Raw genomic sequence first — 14,716 nt, forward strand, 5'->3', positions numbered from 1 at the left:
GAGAGAGAGAGAGAGAGAGAGAGAGAGAGAGAGAGAGAGAGAGAGAGAGAGAGAGAGACTTCTATTTGCTGTTTATGGGCAGAGGGATTAGTTCTAAAGTGGGAGAGCAAATTAAAGCAGTAGAATGGAAGAATCAGGGCTTTTTTTGTCTTAGAACATCCAGAGCAGAGTTCTGGCACCTTTTTTGGATGGAACCTTGTAGGGTAGGCAAGGCGGGTTGTATGACATGTGTGAGTTCTGGCACCTTTTTCTTTTTTTTACAAAAAAAAAGCACTGGGAAGAATTATTACATGCTATTCTGATTGTGTGTAAATATGTAGTGTTTTTAATTAAATTCCTAATCCTGGGGAGTCTGTTTTAAAATAGACAAGCTATAAAGAGACAGTCAAAATGGAACACAAAATATAATTCCAGTTCTCCGATGAAGACACATCTAAGTGATTGGACTCCTGTGAATAATTCCTCATAAATCCCTTTGCATACTTGGGACATAACTTTCAGATATCTGTAGCTATGGAGATAAAAGATATTTTCATGTTCTTTAGGGGCTCTAACTTCAAATAATTCTGTTTGGTGATTCCAGAAGTTCCCAATTGTGATGGAGTAATCTGTGAAGCAAACTCCCTGTGTGTGGTAAAGAATGGGAAAGCTGAGTGTGACTGTATTCCAGGCTACCAGAAGATTGGGATACATTGTCTAGGTAAGAGAAAACCTTAAACATTTATGTAGCATGTTAGAGCATTTTAAAGCCACCCCACATGTGTTTTCTTTATAATGCTTGTAAGCTGAATTCATAAAATGAATCTATAAGAAGTAATGGCAAACGTTCTTCAGTGGTTCCAGTCCATCAACCATGTGTCCTTCCAGAGCATTCTATTCCAGTCTTTCCTAACAGTGTTAAACTAAATTTCACTCATTGTCAATCAACATTCTAAGGCATGATGGAACGTGTAGTTCAAGATACCTGGAGGAAACCAGGCTGGATAAATTGTTCTATATCATTCTTATTGCCAACTGATTGTTCATTTTTCCTCCCAACAACATTCAGCATTCCACAACCACCAAGTGGTTCCTTCTGAAAAGTTTTTTTGTGCTTCTATGAAACTTGGGCTTTGCCTCAGCCTGTTGATGCTCCTCCTTGTACAGGTGGCTTTGTTCTGGATTAAATAGCACTTCAAACACCTCTAATTGTTGAAAATAGAAAAGTGGTATTTCATATGGGAGGCTAGTCTTCTAGACTATAATGTCTCCCTGCCATTGCTGTAGCAGTAAATCATTAATGCATTTTATAAAGACTATCACACATGGATCACACACCCTCTCTCTACCACTTGACACCACCTCCTCGGAAAAGCACCACAAATGGGGCTTTGTATGCGTATTTGTTTTGTCACTGGGGAGACTGGCGCTCTGCCACACAGCCTGCTCCAGCCTGCAGACTGCAACCACAGCAATTGAGAGAATCAGAAAATTGTTTTACATTTTTATTTTATTATTTTATTTTAATCTTCTGTTTTACCTTCTGTATCTTTTCTGGGATGAGTTGTCTGGAGTTGCTTAAGATGAGCGGCCACATAGATCTTTAAAATAAATAAATATAAATGAATATTACAGTGGGCTTGTAAACATAAAGATCAGTTGTTGCTACAGTCATTGTTAGGAAAACTGTTCTGGAAGTCCTTAAAGCACAGAGAATGTAAGTGTCCCAAAACCACAAAGCTGCTAAAGAATTCATAGCAGGCATGAAATGTGATTTAGAAATAATTCACACCTCAGTGTTTTAACTAGGAAAAATGGGCTAATTTTTGAGGAGTCCTCAGAAGTTATTTGAGGTTCTCAGGCACAGCCAACTCAGAGAGATTTTCTTTAATCCAAGGTATTTTTTACCAATGTTGAATTTACTTTTATTTATATTTTTACCCTACAATATGAGGGATTTGAGCAAGGCAGATATATACAAAATGTCAGGTACAGAATATCTGCAGTGGGGAGCCAGGCTCCAAACCTCACTACATAGCCTATACCCTTCTTGTCATTTCTATTAACAGCAACAGCACTTAGACTTATATACTGCTTCACAGTGCTTTCCAGCCCTCTCTAAGCAGTTTACAAATGTCAGCATATTGGCCCTAACGATCTGCGTCCTCATTTTACCAACCTTGGAAGGAGGAAAGGCTGAGTCAAATCCTTCAGAAGTTTCTAACTGCATTACAGAAGAGAGAAATAGCATTCAAAATGATCTTGACTGATTGAAAACTTAATTCAAAATAACAAGCAAAATGTAAGAGATCCAAAGGAATCTCTTCCTTGAGAAAGAAAATGCAAGCATTAGAGTTTGAGTACCTAGTTTGGTTCATGTGAGAAGGTTTGGGAAGTGACTCTGGGTCAGCAAGATCATGTGGAAGCTCCCTGCCCTTTTGTCCTGACAGCCTTCAGTCAGAGGTACTTCTGTGGGATCAGAAAATGGACTTGATGTTTGAAATGTCCCCTTCCAGTTCTCTGATTCTATGACTGTAATATAGTAGATGTAGCACATAAGCAGGAAAAAAAATCATGATACCACAATCCTGTTATTCATATATTCCATTTGTGTTATTTCTGAAATTAATTGGGTGCCTACATTTGGAACTGACTGAAGTATCTTCAAATGACCCATATGCAGAATAGATTATCATAATCTATTCTGTTAATTACCAAGGAAGGTAATCCTTTGCTAGTAAGAGCCATAACAGGAGATCAACTCAACAAATAGAAGCCCCTTTGCTCTTGATTTCTTTGGCTCTTAAACTCCAGTAACACCAAGCAATACAGAAGGGCTTCACAATCGATGACACTGAAAACTATAACAAGACCCAAAGCAATAAAAGAGGTGTTTAGCTACTGTCTCCTGCTAAAGCTTCTTCACCTTGTCCAAAATCACTTTCAAAACCAGAGCAAGAAAAAGTCAGGGAATTGGTGAATTCAATTTCATTTAATTATTGTTATTATAAGATTTTATTCCTGTTTTCCAAAAGGTTCCTTTCTCATATCCTTCCTGCTCCTGTTCCATCCAACTGAGGTTGATGATCAAAATAAATATATTAAAGACCCATCTTTTGACTTTTGTGAATCTCATGGGAGAGTACTTGTTTATTTTTTCAAAGGAAAGAGCCCTGTGTCTGAAAACTTCACTCAGCTCCTGAGAAGGAAGGACTAGCCAAAGTCAACAATAGTCTGTGTGTGATAAAGTTGAGCAAAGTCAAAAGAAAGACCACAGGATTTGGTCAAAGCCAGGCAACCAACAATTCTTATCTATTTTTCTGGATAGTTATCCTTCTGTCCATAAACAATTAACTTAGAGGCCCTTCAGAGTGTTATGTAAACATATTAGGAAAATAAAACCAAGTCTCCCTTGAGTAAACTGAGCTTCTGGTAATTATACAGTGAGGGGAAAAAGTATTTGATCCCCTGCTGATTTTGTACGTTTGCCCACTGACAAAGAAATGATCAGTCTATAATTTTAATGGTAAGTGTATTTTAACAGTGAAAGACAGAATAACAACAGAAAAAACCCAGAAAAATGCATTTCAACAAAGTTACAAACTGATTTGCATTTTAATGAGTGAAATAAGTATTTGATCCCCTATCAATCAGCAAGATTTCTGGCTTCCGGGTTTCTTTTATACAGATAATGAGCTGAGATTAGGAGCACTCTCTTAAAGAAGCTTCTGTCCACAGAAGGAATCAATCAACCAGATTCCAAACTCTCCACCATGACCAAGACCAAAGAGCTGTCCAAGCATGTTAGGGACAAGATTGTAGACCTAAGCAAGACTGGAATGGGCAATATGACTATCGCCAAGTAGCTTGGTGAGAAGGTGACAACAGTTGGTGCGATTATTCGCAAATGGAAGAAACATAAAATAACTGTCAATCTCCCTCAGTTTGGGGCTCCATGCAAGATCTTACCTCATGGAGTTTCAATGATCATGAGAATGGTGAGGAATCAGCCCAGGACTATACGGGAGGATCTTGTCAATGATCTCAAGGCAGCTGGGACCATAGTCACCAAGAAAACAATTGGTAACACAGTACGCCGTGAAGGACTGAAATCCTGCAGTGCCCACAAGGCTCCCCTGCTCAAGAAAGCCCATGTACAGTCCCTTCTGAAGTTTGCCAATGAACATCTAAATGTTTCAGAGGAGAACTGGGTGAAAGTGTTGTGGTCAGATGAGACCAAAATTGAGCTCTTTGGCATCAACTCAACCTGCCATGTTAGAAGGAGTACTGCTGCCTGTGACCCAAGAACATCATTTTCACTGTCAAACATGGAGGTGGAGACATTATGCTTTGGGGATGTTTTTCTGCTAAGGGGACAGGACAACTTCACCACATTAAAGGGATGATGGATGGGGCCACGTACTGTCAGATCTTGGGTGAAAATCTCCTTCCCTCAGCCAGGGAATTGAAAATGGGTTGTGGATGGGTATTCCAGCATGGCAATGACCCAAAGCAAATGGCCAAGGCAACAAAGGAGTGGCTCAAGAAGAAGCACATTAAGGTCCTGGAGTGGCCTAGCCAGTCTCCAGACCTTAATCCCATAGAAAATCTGTGGAGAGAGCTGAAGGTTTGAGCTGCCAAACATCAGCCACAAAACCTTAATGACTTGGAGAGGATCTGCAAAGAGGAGTGGGACAAAATCCCTTCTGAGATGTGTGCAAACCTGGTGGCCAACTACAAAAAATGTCTGACCTCTGTGATTGCCAACAAGGGTTTTGCCACCAAGTACTAAGTCATGTTTTGTGAAGGGGTCAAATACTTATTTCATTCATTAAAATGCAAATCAATTTATAACTTTTTTGAAATGATTTTTTTGTTGTTATTCTGTCTCTCACTGTTAAAATAAACCTACCATTAAAATTATAGACTGATCATTTTTTTGTCAGTTGGCAAATGTACAAAATCAGCAGGAGATCAAATATTTTTTTCCCTCACTCTATGTCTACACAATGGTTTACCACTTCATTCTTCCTTTTGACTTCATATTTTATTTTGCACACCTGAGATTTCTTAGTTGTCTGTCATCCAAGTAGTAATAAATGGGACTGGATATCTGCAGGACTGCCTTCTCCCAGGAATATCTGCTCGCCTTAAAAGACTGAGTAGGACAGCCTCATTCTGGATCCCTTTTTTCAGGGATTACCATCTGTGTGGACAGTTGGATGGTACCTTTGCAACTGCAAGTCCCCTCTTCTGAAATGGCTTGTCCCCAGTTTTCAGAGTGGCTTCTTTCATCCTCTTAGGGTTTCAGAAAGTCCATGAAAACATGGCCATAGGACCAGAATGTTATGACTAGTGAGGCATGCATCATGAGAGGCATCAATTGCTGATCTTTTGAGTGGGATGTTCTTCTTTTTACATTTTTAAAATATTTTTCCTATCAATTTGGCCCATGTTATGATTTATATTTTATAAATATAATATACTTTAATTATAATATAAATAATATAACATTAATTTTGTTTTTACTGTGATCTGAATATGCAAAGATGTGGAATTAGGTGCTACTCAGAGTCAGGTTCAATTGGGAGTAGCTTAGATTGCAGATAAATAAACTAGTGAGCAAGCAGGTCTAATTTAGGCTGACTTTTTTGAGATCAGCCAGAATGGGCTAAGTATTCCCACTTGTTCTAAAGAAAGACATGCAGAGGAATGTGCATCTGGAAAAGCAGAGGAAGAGATTTTGGGCAGAGAGAAGCCCAAATTTAGAGACTGCAATCCTGAACTGGAGGGAGATGGGGAGGGAGAAAGAGGTTCAGGGTAGCTACACCCTAGATCTGTGAAGATACAACTGTTACGTTAGAAGATCCTTAATCTGGCCATTAGGTGTAAGCAAATAAAGGATTGGATTATATCTTTGGACTTGGGTCTGATTTAGGCCAATGGTTTTAAGGTAGACCTAACCCCAACTCCCAGTGTTTTAAAAACATAAAGAGGTAAATCCTACATGATGGAGAAAATTGATTGGATATTACAGGCTTTGTTTATGTTTGAGCATTATAGTCTTTGGGTGTTCTGGAGAATCATATAGTCAGAGTTGGGGAATTGCTTGCATCTTAAGATACAGTTAATTCCTCTGGTTGGTAAAGGCTTGATTCTTCAGATACAGAATCTAGTATTATTGAAAGTTGGCTTTGCATTATTATAGCTCTGAATATTTCTCATTTGCTTTATTTTCAGCCCAGGATCCCTGTAACTCCTCTCCATGTTCCCCACATGCTGTTTGCAAGACTATTGGGGAAACCAAATATCAGTGTGTTTGTGCTGAGGGATACCAAGGAAATGGGAGAGTATGCCAAGTCAGGAATCCCTGTCTTTTCAATAATGGTGGCTGCCCTATATATACCACCGACTGTGTTGACACGGGTACAGAAAAGGTAAATGGTGCCTTGCAGTGTACTTAGATTGTAGCAGCCATGTATGAAAGCAGACAGTTAGAAATAAGGCCAAGTTATTTGAGAGCTCTCCTATCTCCCATGATTTCTGTCTAGCAGGTACATGCCAACAGAGGTGATGCACTCTGAATCCCTTTGTTTAAAAATGTTATGTATCAGGATCATGGTTCCTGCTGCTTGTTCATTCATTTAATATTTGATAAAAACCTTTCATGTTTATTTCATGATATTTTTGCTTAAGTATAATAATAATAATAATAATAATAATAATAATAATAATAATGCATATTGAGTCTAGATCCCATTTTGCCTTTGGTTTGTACTGATTTTTAATGCCATTATTTGACCTCCAAGGTCTCTTCCAACTTTATTATTATTATTATTTATAAGTGTTGGTTATTACCTTTAAAACCTTGCATGGAACCTAAGGAATTGTGACTAGTCTTCTTTCTATTTCCACAGCCAAATTGCCAATGCAAAGCAGGAATGCAAAGGAAAAGAGACGGGAGAAATGAATGCATATTGACCAATGAATGCCCAAGAAATTATTGTGACAGCAGTGTACAAAGGTGTGAAACGACCCCTGATGGGTCTTTCAAGTAAGTAATTCAGAAGCCCAGCATGAATTCAATATAGAAGTTATTCTGGATCTCTGTTGTTTGCTATAATGCTAAATTCAGAAGTCTGGTTACATGTTTTCTATTTATCTTAGAGAGAGAGAAAGAGAGGGGGGGGCTAGTTCCCAGTGAAATGTACTTCTTGATACATGTGTTAATTTTCTGTTAAGTGTTTTATCCTATTTTTCTCCTAAAAAGCTCAGATCAGACAGGGTAGGTAGAAGATCCATGATCACAAACACCATCTACAGTACTTCTGTGTTTCCTTTCTCCCAGTTTCCTATCAAAAAGGGATAATTACACTTGGGTGAAATATAATTTATAGCAAATAAGTAAGTAAATTCTTAACTTGCCTCTTTCCTCATTACTGCATCTCTGATCATACTGAATTTTCCATAGATACATTCTAATTTGTATGTATTTGGAGTCATCGAGGCTGTTAATAACCCATTAAGTAAGGCCAAGAGACTCTGACATTCCAAAGTGACTACCACAACTACTGGAGGTGTGTGATTAGAGTAGAAGTAGAGTAGAAGTAGGGTGTTTATGGAATTCCAGTTGCTGGACATTAACTCAACTCATCCTTAATCAGCCTATGCTAGCTGGAACTGGTGGGATTTGCAGTCCATTGACATATTGTGTTCCCATCCCTAGCAACACATCCCAAAGTATTAGCACTTTATCTGAAGCATAAGCTTGCCTAATATATGTTTTCAAATTACAATTAAAACAAATCAGTATATTGGAAAAATATCCAAAAATAGAAGGGTATTTTTTGAATACAGATGAATATTGATGGCAGCTATTTTAGACTTGGGAATCCACACTGTAAACTTACTCAAATTATATGCTTGATACAATATGGCAATAGCTGCAAATACATCAACATTCCTAAAATGTACAGTATCTATTATTTATTGAAAGCAGCAAGCTTTGGTAGCTTGTACTGGAAAGCTGCTGATCCTCTATTAATGAAAATATGAAAGAAAGGAAGTCTTAATTTCCAATATTAGAAGCCAATACCTGGAAGGCAGTCTGCAATGTTTCTCCTTGAGAAAGACATTTTTCTATTTTGGCCTTTTTATGATCATTATGCGGAGCAAAATTGTTCAAGTGGCAACTTCATTCAAGCCTCATTGAGAGCCACTAGACTGCAAGAGAAGAATGGTGCTTCTCCTTTGAAGACTAGCTCAATTATGCCCTTCTTTAGTTGTGAGTCTCAGTAGTACCCACTTTTACAGTGAGTAATCATTGTCTTGGAAATGTTTTGAAAACCATATGCTTTCCTTGGAATTGTATGCAAATCCAGTGGCAGTCAGCCATCTTGAGCATTTTATTACCCTCCTTCTAACCTGCATTTTTAGATACCAAATAAACTCCACTCTGCTATTTCAGGTTTTACTAAAATTACATTTTTCCATAAAATTGATGTTCAGAGATTGCATCTTTCCCAGCATGGAATGCCAATATTATTAACGTCTCATTTTACATATGTAGGCATAAGAAAGAAAAGAAACACTGGTTCACCTAGGACAGGGGTAGGCAACCTTGGCTCTTTTATGACTCGTGGACTTCAACTCCCAGAATTCCTGAGCCAGCGGTGCTGGCTCAGGAATTCTGGGAGTTGAAGTCCACGAGTCATAAAAGAGCCAAGGTTGCCTACCCCTGACCTAGGACATTTGACAAATTCAGATAGGAAGTAGGGCCGCCTTCCCCAATATGATACTCAGATATGTTGGACTTTTACTCCTGCAATGCTCAAACAACACTGGGTTCGAAGCTTAACGTGATCAGGGTGGCACAATTGAGGAAGGTTGATATTGGTATTTTCCAAGCCTTTTGTCACAGGTAATCCTTGACTTATGACTACAACTAAGCCCAAAATTTATATTGCTAAGCAAGACAATTGTTAAGTGAGTTTTGCCTCATGTTACAACCTTTCTTGCCACAGTTAGTAAATGAATCACTGCAGTTAGTAACACTTTGTTAAATCAATCTGGCTTCCCCATTGACTGTGCTTGTCAGAAGGTCACAAAAGGTGATCATATGACCCCCTGACACTGCAACCATCATAAATGTGAATCAGCTGCCAAGTATCTGAATTTTGATCATGTGACCATGAAGACGCAATAGTCATAAGTATGAAAAACGACCGTAACTCAATTTTTTTCAGTAACTTGTAACTTTGATTGGTCACTAAATGAATGGTTGTAAGTTGATGACTACCTGTACATGCCCAAAATGATCTTGATATTATTGATGTCATTTGCAACTGAGAATTTTGTTGTTTCTTTTTCAAACTATCCCTATATTAATTGAAGTGACAGATCTGAATCCCTGGATGTAAATATTTGAATAAGTCTATATTTTCTGGTGTTCCCTTTAATAAAGGAGTAAAACTGTAGCTGCTAAATAATTCCTAAATTAATGTGAATTGACTGTGAAACACTTAATAATAGGGCAGTTGCCCAAATCTCATCTTATATTACCCTCTTTTGTTCAGCTGCATCTGCCAAAAGGGAGAAATTGAAGTTGGAGGTTCCTGTTACAAAACTCTCCTGAGTGAACTCATTAAGAAAAATAAAAGAGGACGATATCAAAATTATCTGAAGGGTGCACTGGCAATATTTGGTAAGTTTCTTTTCTGAGTGAATTTAACTATATATAACTGCAATCTGGTAGAAAATAATTGGTGTCTAGTTTAACAAAGAGAAGAACGAGGGGGGACATGTTCCAATATCTCAGGGGTTGCCACAAAGAAGAGGGAGTCAAGCTATTCTCCAAAGCACCTGGAGGCAGGACAAGAAGCAAGGGATGGAAACTAATCAAGGAGAGAAGCAGCCTAGAACTAAGGAGAAACTTCCTGACAGTTAGAACAATTAACCAATGGAACAACCTGCCCCCAGAGCGGTGAATGCTCCAACACTGGAAGTTTTTAAGAAGAGACTGGACAGCTATTTGTCCAAAATGGTATAGGGTTTCCTTCCTGAGCAGGGGGTTGGACTAGATGACCTCCAAGGTTCCTTCCAACTTTATTATTATTATTATTATTATTATTATTATTATTATTATTATTATTAATCATTGCACAGTCAGCCAGATGTTCAGGCTGGATTTGGCATTTTTGTCTACCTATGGAGTCCTTACCAAGGACTACTACTACTACTACTACTACTACTACTACTACTACTACTACTATTATTATTATTATTATTATTATTATTATTATTATTATTATTAAAAATATTCTAGTTGTTTCAGGTTGATTTCTTTGAATACATATTGTTATTGTAAGTGGGAAGAATCCTACTGTACTCAAGGCAGGTGTGTTTATTTAAAGGGTAGCAGCATTGATTAAATTAACTTGTTAGCTAGGTCTCCTAACTTTTATTTTTTTTATTGTCTTTAAAAAGAAGCCTTGATATCTAAAGATGCTAAAAAAAAATTGGTGGGTTTTTCTTTCCTTTTGGGATGGATGTAAATACTAGACATACTTCAATATTATATTAATAAACTAAATTCAATACAGATTCCAAATATACCTAAAAGACTTTTCTAACTATGAATATAGTAGACTTACATATTAAAATGGGAAATTAAGTATATGCTCTATCTTGCTTCCCTTTTGGCGGAAAATAGGTAAGTACTTGCATATGTTTCCTGGTCTGGCAAGTAGCAGCTGGGTGACCAGTGTTGATTGGGAAAATATTGTAGGGTATTGAGGAAGAGTTGTCTCCCTCAACCTCTCAATCAAGTTCAGAGTTGCCCAAGTAGGGGATAGAATCAGAAATATAATGAAGATGTCTTCATAAAAACTTCAACCTCCACATCTAGCTGAAGGCATTGCAAATAGGACATATATTCTGTTAAGGAAAATGCTTCCAGTAATATGTATGATTATTTATGATATTCAAGTTTTTTTAAAAATGAATATGTGGTATGGATTTTTTAACAGGTAAGGGTTGTTCATTACTCCTGGAGAACTATGGGCCTTTCACAGTACTTGTGCCTACTGGATCCATCTTTCCTCCATTTCACATCAGTGTAAGTACTCTTACCTCTTATTACTTTATTACTCCTGGTATTTGTGTCTGAAGTAAAACTACCACAGTCCTTCTTGAGCAGGATTATCAGTTCCATAAAGCTTTGTGCTCTTTTCATTTGGTATTTTTACTCACTGCATTTGTTTTTCAGAGACAATTACAATGGAGGGGAAGGGAGAGATAGAGGGATAATTATTTGCAGAACTTGCAAAGAAGGTGAAGCCTAGAAACCACAGTTTATCATAAGGCCACCAACACTCCACACATTCTTAGTTTCAACAGTAACCATCCACTGTGACACAAAAAGAACTGTGTCAGAACACTACAGTATATGGCAGAGTGAGAACCCACTGTAATACCCAGGAAGCTAAATAACTGGAGAGAAGGTACCTACATGAACAATTCAAGCATAAGCATACAAGATGCCTGCATACAAGGACAAATTGTTCATTGTTCATTCACTGCTAGGCTGCATTAACAGAGGAATAGAATCAAGATCACGTGAAGTATTAATACCACTTTACAATGCTTTGGTAAGGCCACATTGGAATACTGCATCCAGTTTTGGTCACCACGATGTAAAAAAGATGTTGAGACTCTAGAAAGAGTACAGAGAAGAGCAATAAAGATGATCAGGGGACTGGAGGCCAAAGCATATAAGGAATGGTTGCTGGAATTGGGTATGTCTAGTTTAATGAAGAGAAGGACGAGGGGGGACATGATAGCAGTGTTCCAATATCTCAGGGGCTGCCACAAAGAAGAGGGAGTCAAGCTATTTTCCAAAGCACCTGAAGGCAGGACAAGGAGCAACGGGTGGAAGCTAACCAAAGAGAGAAGCAACCTAGAACTAAGGAGAAACTTCCTNAATGTCTGACCTCTGTGATTGCCAACAAGGGTTTTGCCACCAAGTACTAAGTCATGTTTTGTGAAGGGGTCAAATACTTATTTCATTCATTAAAATGCAAATCAATTTATAACTTTTTTGAAATGATTTTTTTGTTGTTATTCTGTCTCTCACTGTTAAAATAAACCTACCATTAAAATTATAGACTGATCATTTTTTTTGTCAGTTGGCAAATGTACAAAATCAGCAGGAGATCAAATATTTTTTTCCCTCACTCTATGTCTACACAATGGTTTACCACTTCATTCTTCCTTTTGACTTCATATTTTATTTTGCACACCTGAAATTTCTTAGTTGTCTGTCATCCAAGTATTAATAAATGGCTTGGGACTGGATATCTGCAGGACTGCCTTCTCCCAGGAATATCTGCTCGCCTTAAAAGACTGAGCAGGACAGCCTCATTCTGGATCCCTTTTTTCAGGGATTACAATCTGCGTGGACAGTTGGATGGTACCTTTGCAACTGCAAGTCCCCTTTTCTGGAATGGCTTGTCCCCAGTTTTCAGAATGGCTTCTTCCATCCTCTTAGGGTTTCAGAAAGTCCATGAAAACATGGCCCTAGGACCAGAATGTTATGACTAGTGAGGCATGCATCATGAGAGGCATCAATTGCTGATCTTTTGAGTGGGATGTTCTTCTTTTTACATTTTTAAAATATTTTTCCTATCAATTTGGCCCATGTTATGATTTATATTTTATAAATATAATATACTTTAATTATAATATAAATAATATAACATTAATTTTGTTTTTACTGTGATCTGAATATGCAAAGATGTGGAATTAGGTGCTACTCAGAGTCAGGTTCAATTGGGAGTAGCTTAGATTGCAGATAAATAAACTAGTGAGCAAGCAGGTCTAATTTAGGCTGACTTTTTTGAGATCAGCCAGAATGGGCTAAGTATTCCCACTTGTTCTGGAGAAAGACATGCAGAGGAATGTGCATCTGGAAAAGCAGAGGAAGAGATTTTGGGCAGAGAGAAGCCCAAATTTAGGGACTGCAATCCTGAACTGGAGGGAGATGGGGAGGGAGAAAGAGGTTCAGGGTAGCTACACCCTAGATCTGTCAAGATACAACTGTTACGTTAGAAGATCTTTAATTTGGCAAGATTCTGGCCATTAGGTGTAGCAAATAAAGGATTGGATTATATCTTTGGACTTGGGTCTGATTTAGGCCAATGGTTTTAAGGTAGACCTAACCCCAACTCCCAGTGTTTTAAAAACATAAAGAGGTAAATCCTACATGATGGAGAAAATTGATTGGATATTTCAAGCTTTGCTTCCATGTTTGAGCACTATAGTCTTTGGGTGTTCTGGAGAATCATATAGTCAGAGTTGGGGAATTGCTTGCATCTTAAGATACAGTTAATTCCTCTGGTTGGTAAAGGCTTGATTCTTCAGATACAGAATCTAGTATTATTGAAAGTTGGCTTTGCATTATTATAGCTCTGAATATTTCTCATTTGCTTTATTTTCAGCCCAGGATCCCTGTAACTCCTCTCCATGTTCCCCACATGCTGTTTGCAAGACTGTTGGGGAAACCAAATATCAGTGTGTTTGTGCTGAGGGATACCAAGGAAATGGGAGAGTATGCCAAGTCAGGAATCCCTGTCTTTTCAATAATGGTGGCTGCCCTATATATACCACCGATTGTGTTGACACGGGTACAGAAAAGGTAAATGGTGCATTGCAGTGTACTTTGATTGTAGCAGCCATGTATGAAAGCAGACAGTTAGAAATAAGGCCAAGTTATTTGAGAGCTCTCCTATCTCCCATGATTTCTGTCTAGCAGGTACATGCCAACAGAAGTGATGCACTCTGAATCCCTTTGCTTAATAATGTTATGTATCAGGATCATGGTTCCTGCTGCTTGTTCATTCATTTAATATTTGGTAAAAATCTTTCATGTTTATTTCATGATATTTTTGCTTAAGAATAATAATAATAATAATAATAATAATAATAATAATAATAATAATAATAATAATAATAATAATAATAATAATAATAATAATAATAATAATAATAATAATAATGCATATTGAGTCTAGATCCCATTTTGACTTTGGTTTGTACTGATTTTTTAATGTCATTATTTGACCTCCAAGGTCCCTTCCAACTTTATTTTTTTTCATGTATAAATTTTTTATTATTTTCATCATAAAAAAACCATCACAAATATTACACAATGCTATGAAAAAAACCCCACCCCCACCCCCCCGGACTTCCCAAACCTAATCCCAGGATAATATTCAGATATAAGTAAACAAGTATTAATATCTCTAACTCCACAAAATGTATTGTTCTACATGTATAGGTAAAATATATTAAAAAGAAAAAAAAAGAAAAACAAATTTACTAAAAACCTAGATTATATTCCACCACTCTATGCTTCTTTTGAATATAAACAATCCATCTTCTCCATATTAATAAAAATTGTTCGTTTGAATGATTCTTCAAGTAAACCGAAATCTTTGCCATTTCAGCAAGGTTCGAAACTTTCAATCTCCAGTCTTCCATTGTAGGTAAAATTTTACTCTTCCAGTTTTGAGCTATCAACAAACGGGCAGCAGTTAAACAATACAACATCAAATTCATTTCTTTTACATCCAGATTTTGTGTGATACCTAGGAGAAACAACTGAGGTGAGAAAATAATTCTTCTTTTAAAAATTTGCTGTAAGTTCCACCACAATTTTATCCAAAAGGCCTTAATAACC

General features: G+C 37.4%; 1 protein-coding gene across 1 annotated transcript in view; it reads left to right on the forward strand.

The window, feature by feature from the left end:
• The window catches only part of STAB1 (stabilin 1), a 115,794-nt gene that overhangs the window by 15,807 nt on the left and 85,271 nt on the right, over positions 1-14,716 (forward strand). Inside the window, exons 7-12 of the mRNA XM_029284120.1 lie at positions 584-700; positions 6,220-6,416; positions 6,897-7,033; positions 9,555-9,682; positions 11,007-11,095; positions 13,476-13,672. Coding sequence (XP_029139953.1) covers positions 584-700; positions 6,220-6,416; positions 6,897-7,033; positions 9,555-9,682; positions 11,007-11,095; positions 13,476-13,672 — 865 coding nt within the window. The remainder of the gene's footprint in view (positions 1-583; positions 701-6,219; positions 6,417-6,896; positions 7,034-9,554; positions 9,683-11,006; positions 11,096-13,475; positions 13,673-14,716) is intronic.

Source organism: Protobothrops mucrosquamatus, unplaced genomic scaffold, assembly GCF_001527695.2.
Source record: "Protobothrops mucrosquamatus isolate PMUCROS unplaced genomic scaffold, P.Mucros_1.0 scaffold380, whole genome shotgun sequence".
Lineage (NCBI taxonomy): Eukaryota > Metazoa > Chordata > Lepidosauria > Squamata > Viperidae > Protobothrops > Protobothrops mucrosquamatus.